This window comes from Denticeps clupeoides, chromosome 1 (assembly GCF_900700375.1).
Source record: "Denticeps clupeoides chromosome 1, fDenClu1.1, whole genome shotgun sequence".
Lineage (NCBI taxonomy): Eukaryota > Metazoa > Chordata > Actinopteri > Clupeiformes > Denticipitidae > Denticeps > Denticeps clupeoides.
This window is the reverse complement of record NC_041707.1, coordinates 40,892,493-40,900,525: the sequence shown is the minus strand read 5'-3', so window position 1 is coordinate 40,900,525 and position 8,033 is coordinate 40,892,493. Positions and strand designations below refer to the sequence as shown.

The 8,033-nt window shown below is 41.6% G+C and overlaps 1 protein-coding gene across 5 annotated transcripts in view; it reads left to right on the top strand.

The window, feature by feature from the left end:
* Nucleotides 1–3,805: 3,805 nt before the first annotated feature.
* LOC114792914 (tenascin-N-like) overlaps nucleotides 3,806–8,033 on the top strand; it is a 106,557-nt gene continuing 102,329 nt past the window's right edge. For all 5 annotated transcript variants that reach the window (XM_028984460.1, XM_028984479.1, XM_028984451.1 and 2 more), the window contains exons 1-7: nucleotides 3,806–3,874; nucleotides 5,044–5,180; nucleotides 5,592–5,623; nucleotides 5,854–5,922; nucleotides 6,057–6,302; nucleotides 6,419–6,688; nucleotides 7,130–7,393. In XM_028984460.1, coding sequence (XP_028840293.1) covers nucleotides 5,074–5,180; nucleotides 5,592–5,623; nucleotides 5,854–5,922; nucleotides 6,057–6,302; nucleotides 6,419–6,688; nucleotides 7,130–7,393 — 988 coding nt within the window. In that variant the 5' untranslated portion in view covers nucleotides 3,806–3,874; nucleotides 5,044–5,073. The remainder of the gene's footprint in view (nucleotides 3,875–5,043; nucleotides 5,181–5,591; nucleotides 5,624–5,853; nucleotides 5,923–6,056; nucleotides 6,303–6,418; nucleotides 6,689–7,129; nucleotides 7,394–8,033) is intronic.

The following is an 8,033-nucleotide window of genomic DNA, read 5'->3' as shown; positions in this document are numbered from 1 at the left end:
GTAATTGTGAATGTAAATGAGGAGCATCTGTGCATGTTGCACATTTTTTAAATAATCAGTTTCATGTTGTATTGCGATGCAGCTGCATTGCCTCTGGTTTACGGCCGCGGTAAAGAAATTGGGTGTCTGTAGAACTTTATATGATGTTTTATATGCAACATAGATTGGTTTATTTGTGGCCCGTACACAGCAAAATGAATTTAACACTGCACAGAGCCTAGTGGGGTAACACACTCGTCTATGAACCAGAAGACCCAGGATCAAACCCCACTTACTACCATCGCGTCCCTGAGCAGGACACTTAACCCCGAGTGTCTCCAGGGGGGGAGACTGTCCCTGTAACTACTGATTGTAAGTTGCTCTGGATAAGGGCGTCTGGTAAATGTTGTAAATGGTTCAGGCAACTGGTCAGGATGCCTCCTGGGGAGATGTTTTGGGCAGGAGGCCCCCGGGACACGCTGTGTCTTGTCTGGGAACGCCTTGGGGTGGCTGAGGAGAGGGTGGTCTGGGATTTCCTACTTGGGATGCTGCACCTGCGACCCGGACCCAGATAAACGAAGGAAGACGAGGACGAAATGTTAGACGGTACATAGTGAAGTGAAATAACGTTTCTCCGGAAACCTGGTGCTACATGTAACATTTGAACGATTAGACAAAGTTGCATACTGACACACGAACCCTTAATATGAACCCAACACACACCTTTCACTAAGAGTGAGCAGAAGAAATATTTCCCTGTGTCACCGTTTGCTGTGCTGCAGAGTATCGCAAGGACAATCACTTCATTTAAAGTTCAGGAAAGGGTGTCTCAGCCATTAGGTGTTGGACTGTCTGAGAGGAGACCACGGACTGGTGAAGCAGCATTCCTACTTGTCTGATTGCCCTTTTTGTAGGAACCGGTCTGAAGACTGTAATGGAAGCTTCAGACTTCTGCTTGATGAAATGATTGGCTGCGTATTTGATGCTTTGCCAGCTTCATGCTTTTGTTTTTTTAGTGTTTAAAATAAATTATTTCAATTCAATTAACAACAACACCAAAAGCATCGGTTTAAAATTTAAACTAGATTTTTTTTATTCAGCTATAATTTCATGTACACAGCAAAAATGGCCAGTGCTGAATTATTCCTGCACACTTTTTATATGAGTCAATGAATTTAACACTTTACAGTTCTAAATAAAAAAAGTGAATTCTTGATTTTTGTGCAATCAGCAGACTTCACATAATAAATCTCTGTTAAAATCAGGACCGTGTCTGCTACCAAACATGCGGGAAGATTCTCAGCACTCTTATTAAAGATCTTTCTGTAAGTTCAGCCCCGAATGTTTTTCCTCTGAGAAGGAGACAGAAACCTCTTCTTCTTATTTATGTTCTTGCTTGTTGTGTAGATTTCTTTTAGAACCAGGCCAGCACCTTCTGGGAATCTACATGTCTTTGTCTCGCTTTGACTTTGTTAACGTCTCACCTCTAAACTTGAAATATTTCTTTCCATCTTTCTTTTTTTGGAGTCAGCTGATGTGAAACACGGGGAGAGTCTGGGTGGTAGGTTGAAGCTGAAGGTTAAGATCTTGTGTGGAGCCACACTCACTAACCCACTCGATGGAGCAGTTGGCGAGGATGACGACGGTCGAGCTGGGCAGAAGTGCGATGGGGGGATGTGATGAGGAGGGATCTTTCCGACTTGTCCGCAGCCGCAGATCAACAGATGGGCAAACGGGGATCCCCCTGAGGGCACCTGGTTGGCGAATATGACCGGTTGGTATCCATTGCAGGTCTTGAAGGGACTGTATCATGTGGCAGAGGTGACCTGCAGACTGAGAAGGTAGTACGTTGTAAAGCACCCCAGGTAACATCCCAGCTGTTGGTTGGCTCTCTCTGCCTCTGTAACCAGTGAGCCACTCCTCGAGCACTCACAGTTCACGGTCCCCCAGCCCGAAGTGAACTTACGTGAGAAGAAGCAGCACGGGTGCAGTTTCTGGTCCGGCCCTCAATGTGACAGGACAGCGCCAGAACCCACATCTGAATTACAGGTGCAGCGGTGAAACGGTGACACAGGGACTGGAAGGCCTGGATAACAGCAGGAGACTTGATGAAGGGACTTGCAGAAGGTCGATAGAAGTCGCAAACTCAAGAAATCGTTGCAGTTATTTCAGCGTTGTGGGTAGGGGCTTCTTGGGCTCCATGGCCACACCTTGGGGTGAGATGGTAAAACCCAGGAACGTGGTGGAGCGCTGGTAGAAAGCGCATTTTTCCAATTTACAGTACATTTATATTTACAGCATTTATCAGACGCCCTTATCCAGAGCGACTTGGTAGTAAGTGGGATTTGAACCTGGGTCTTCTGGTACATAGGCGAGTGTGTTACCCCCCAGGGGCTACTTCCACCCTACCGTACAGTACAGCCGGTGGGTGAGCAATCTCTTCAGGACTGCTCTCGCATGTTGGATGTGAGCTTCGAGGGTCAGTGAGTAGATCAGGACGTGGTCAAGGTAGATGTACAATCACTGTCCCAGCATGTAATGAAGGTTTTTTTATTATTTTATTTCCCCCGAACAGGTGATTGCACTGGTGCGCACCAATAAATCCCACGTTCCTCTTGCCGCTCCTCTTCCACCTCCGCACAGATCTCCTCCTGCACCCACTGACATCTCGCCCTCCCCTGTGCTCCTGAAAAAAAAAGTGGATCCGAATAGAAAGTTAATGAAAAAGCAGCGTCAACAATGTGGCGGCATAAAGGTGAAAAGATGTCTAACAGTAGCACAAAAAGCAGAATGAATATCATGCAATATCCATCTTTTATTTTAATTAGGCTAAACGATCCTCAATCATAAAATTAAACCAAAAGCCAACACCCCTGCCTAGGATTCAGCGGTTATGAATAGCGAGTGAGTGCGGTGCATGGCATAGGTGGTGCCACTGGGGGGCGCCAGATCATAGTGAAAAAATTGCCCCTGCTTAATTTGATGGTAATAGAGGGGATTAAAGTGCAGATTAAAACTCCTTATCCTTTTGTTCTGCCAGTTACGTCCTAACTATAGTTTCCATGGTCACCAAACAGTTACCGTCACCAGTACAGGAGGACATAATGAGATTTCTGATCACCTCCCATCTGTGTCCTGCATATGTTTTTATCGTTATGCCCCATTTTAAATGCTTACATCAAAGGTCTATGGAAAACATTTATATCTATATTTTTTAATAAGATATTTATTAAGTATGATAAATACATGAAAAGCAACATGAATGTCACTAAAAACCTATCAATCTCAAAGTCACATACATTTACATTTACAGCATTTATCAGACTCCCTTATCCAGAGCGACTTACAATCAGTATTACAGGGACAGTCTCCCTGGAGCAACTTAGGGTTAAGTGTCTTGCTCAGGGACACAATGGTAATAAGTGGGATTTGAACCCGGGTCTTCTGGTTCATAGGCGAGTGTGTTACCCACTAGGCTACTCCCACCCTACCACTTTGTATCACAAGTAATACAAAGATAATAGATTATTATTTTTGCAATGTAGGAATGTGCAGGTCCATGAGAGCAAGGTATGTGCTTTGATTTCCTTGTGTTAAAAATGTAAATCCATCATATACTATTATCTACAAGTCACATAATATTTAAAGCATTAATGAACATAATTTTGCTTTCATAAAACAAACAAATATATTTTCAGGCTATCACCTTTATTTTAAATCATTGTTCATTTTTGAGAAGGTTTCTGCATCACCTTATCACCTTGACCTGGCAACATGCATTGTGAGGGCTCAATCTGGCAACCCTGTCTCAGAGACTGGTTTGAAATTGAAAGTTAAGACATGACGCTTGAATATTAAGGTGCCAAAATTTCACAGTGGATTGTGGTATAGACAGGTAGGTCTCCATTACCTTCTATATTTAAATGCCTTTATAAAACTTCAACATTATTTTCATGGACTTTTGTTTGTGTTGAAGTTAAGTCAAGTTTGAACTTTATTATAATTTCAGCTGCATACATGTTAGACGGTACATGAAATGAAATGAAACAACGTTTCTCCGAGATCCTGGCCACATTCGCCGTGTAAAATCTGTAAAAACAAATCCCATGCAATTCCATAACCTTTCATTTAAATCTGTTCCTTTTCTATATTGAAATGAGATTTTTTTCAATATCCTTTCTGGTCTGTTACAAAGAATATCATTAAAGGATCATTAAAGGTTGTTATTTATTAATATTTTGTGCTACATGTTACGGTGTTTCAGTGATACATACTGACATAAAGTGCACATGTGCGACAGACAAACCGGGCTACATAAAGTGCAAACATGGGACACAGGCAGTGCAGGAGTAACACTACAGAAAACCAGTGAAACCAGTTATGAAGGTGTGTGGACCCGAACCGCCACCGCCCCATATCTTTTAATATTGCCTGCAATTTAGAACGCACCGGCTGCGTTCAGTAATGTCGAAAGTTTTTTTGGTAGAGAGATAACAAAACAAAACAATAAAACAATAATGGCGTGTTCTTCAGATAATTGTGCAATGCCTTCAGAAAGAAGAAAGTGAAGTGATTGTCATAGTGGCACCTCAGTGGCACCTTGACAGATCGGGATTCGAACCGGCAATCTTCTGATTACAGGGCCGCTTTCTTAATCGTTAGGACACCACTGCCCCCAAAATGTGTATTTGTGTATTCATGTGTTTTTGGCACAGCTAATTATTAATCTGTCTGACCAAGACAAACGACGAACTATCACAGTGTTCTTGTCACACCTCCGGCCTCGCTGCCAATCTCCAAACTACCAATTACTCACACTGTCACCTGCTGATCACAGCCTGCAGAAAGGACCCTGATGGGCACAGCCACAGTATAGCATCTGGTGAAGACTGGCCCTTATACAAGCTGAATATGCTGGACGTCTGTCTTTGTATTCGTTTGAAACCTCTGTTGGTGCATTGTGTGAATTAAAACCGTTGTTTGAGAGTCTGTCTCGCACCTCGGGTCTGAAGATTCTTGGAGGGTGTACAACACTTCACTTTTTATTATGTTTTCAATTCATAGATAAAATCCATTGAAATCCTCAGGACAAGGATGAGTCAACTCGGGGACGGTCGGTGTGGAGCGGTTGCTGAAACCAGCGATCATGACTCTGCATCACTTCTTCATGAAAGTGAACCTCTGAGTCTCAGACATAAAAGGTGAGGCCGTACTGATAAATGTGTACCATTTATATGGGCTTGTTACCTGATGAGGGGCGGAGTCTCTAACACGTAATTGCTGAATCCAATTCCAATCACTTAACCCTGAGTGTCTCCGGGGGGGAACTGTCCCTGTAACTACTGACTGTAAGCAGCTCTGGATAAGGGCGTCTGGTAAATGCTGTAAATGTAAATGTAGTGGGGGGAGCAGATGTGTGTGGAACATGGAGCAGCAGGGTAATGCAGGGCATCACAGTACTTTGGGAACATGCAGCAGGTTCATTTTGACAGCATTAATTTAATTATAAGGGCAAAATGAGCCAGGACATATATTGATTTACTGGCTAAAGAGCTGCTGATGTTCAAGAATTTTGCTGATATTTTTTCCACTTCACTGGAATTTTCTTTTAGAACGTCTGAGAACAAGAATGATTCAGGACCAGGTAAGGAAAATGTAAAAATGTAAATCTAAATAGATTATAACAAGCTTATTACAAGCTTATTACAAGCTTATTACAAGCAGACATTTCAATTGGCTTGATGTGTATTTCATAACTTTTATGGTTCATTAGAATAAAAATGCAACACAACAAAAAGAGTCAGATCTGCAAACCATATAACCTCTTTTTTTATGAAGCATTTACAATATGACCCATGTCTGTTCTATCACCAGTGGGCTACTTTTGTCAGTGCCAAAACCAGTCCAGCAGAGACATACCTTTGCCTGAAGACGGCAACCTCCGTGCGTATATCAATTTAATTTTGTGTTTTTTGCTTGGTTTTTATTTCAGTTCAATGCAACAATAAGTGTGCAACAAAATGTAAAGAAAATGTAATACTTTATATGCAGCAACATTTTCCCGTGTACTCTCCCAGGTGTGGTCTCAGTTTCTGCTACATCTGCTAAGATCAGCTGGACTCTGCCACATGGGATGGATCAGATTCCACACAGTTTCCTGATCATTTACTGGAGTAAAGAGAGTAAAATAGAGTCCATCTCTACAGATTCATCCAGCACAGAAATAAGAGAGCTGAAACCAGACATGGACTATAATGTCATTCTCTGGAGTGAAATTAAACAGGGTGGGAGGCGTGACCTTGCAGATGTAAAGTTCCATACAGGTAAGGATTCTCAACTGCTTTTGGATCTTGACACTCTGATCATATTTAATTCAGTAATCTTACATGTATTGTTCCCATTTGATATTTTTGTTAGATAATTTTATTTGTCTCCCCAGATGTTCCAGCTCCAGAGAACTTGACTGTGGTCTCAGTTTCTGCTACATCTGCTAAGATCAGCTGGATTCCACCACATGGGATGGATCAGATTCCACACAGTTTCCTGATCTCTTACTGGAGTAAAGAGAGTAAAATAGAGTCCATCTCTACAGATTCATCCAGCACAGAAATCACAGAGCTGAAACCAGACACTCCGTACACTCTTACTGTCTGTACTGAGGTTAAGCACGGAGGGAGGAGTCGACCTGCTACTGTTACCTTCAATACTGGTATATATAAAAATACTGAAGTCTTTGAAGTCCATTTTTTTAAAAGTTAAATGTACAAAAATAATTTAGTAATTCCCCATACACAAGGTCCATGACGGGATTTGAACTCACAGTGTTGTGTATCCACGTCGACCCCAGTTCATTTCATTTTAAGTAACTTGAACTGATTTATTTTTCATTGCGTGAGGATTTCTACATTACACAAATTAACTGTACACCAATTAAACAGTTTGGAAAAAATAAATCATGGTAAAGGTTTTTACTTTCCAGACCTGAATCACCCTCCTCCTGGCGAGAGATGGAGTCTCTGTTATGTCACACTAGATAGTGTCAGTTTGTAAAACGTAACACTGATGTGTAAACTGTGCAATGTTCCTTTAAAATGGGCGTCTTTGCTGTCTTTTCAGCTTTTTTCTACAATTATTTTATTCCATTCTACAGGTCGGGTTCCTCCACCAGAGAACCTTTCTGTGGAGGTGAACTCACCATTAGTGTTAGTAAGATGGAGTAAACCACCAGGAGTAGATCAGGTCTCATACCTGCTGTCCTACAGCAGTGAAGGAGAAGAAGAACAGACCATTTCCACAGAGTCTCTCCATCATTCTCTACACGATGTACGGTTTTGTACAGAGTACAATATCAGGGTCTGTACTGTACTGAACAACCTTCACCACAGTAAACCTGTCTACAAGAACTTCAGAAAAAGTAAGAGATTACAAATGATGACATGCTTCAAAATAAATATTAATGTTAAAGTTTCCATCAGGAATTGGATTAAGGGGCACAGATGTGGTACACAGGTACCAGACAGGTGGTCCATAATCAGCCCCATCTTAATATGAACCCCACAACCCAGATGGGGAGCAAGAGTCGCCCCTGATTTACCCGCCGTCATGAAAAAGACTCGAACCAACATGGACCTCGCTGACTTTTCACTTGTTATATTAAAGTCGTGTGTTGGAGACGCTGTTCTGCTTGCAGAACTTAGGAAGTCAAACTAATTCTTGCTGATGTATTTAATAATTTCTTGAAATTTGCTTCAGAGTCGATAAGAATGAAAGGTGGAACATCCGTTCTAAATAAAAAAAATTTAAAGCACTGATAAAAAGTTGGAGCTCTTGTATATGAAATAAGGCTGAAATAAGGTACAATCATGCACCAACTGCAATTATGAGTTCTCCTAAGATGATCAAAATCACTTTAACTCTCTTATTAAGGACAATTAAAAGTATTACCAGATCAGATCCAAAGTGTAAAACAGATAAACAAGCGTATTCACTTAAAAGAGAAAGGCCAGTGGTGTCCATGTTGTCCGGGTCTTTTACATGATAAAATCAGGGTAAAA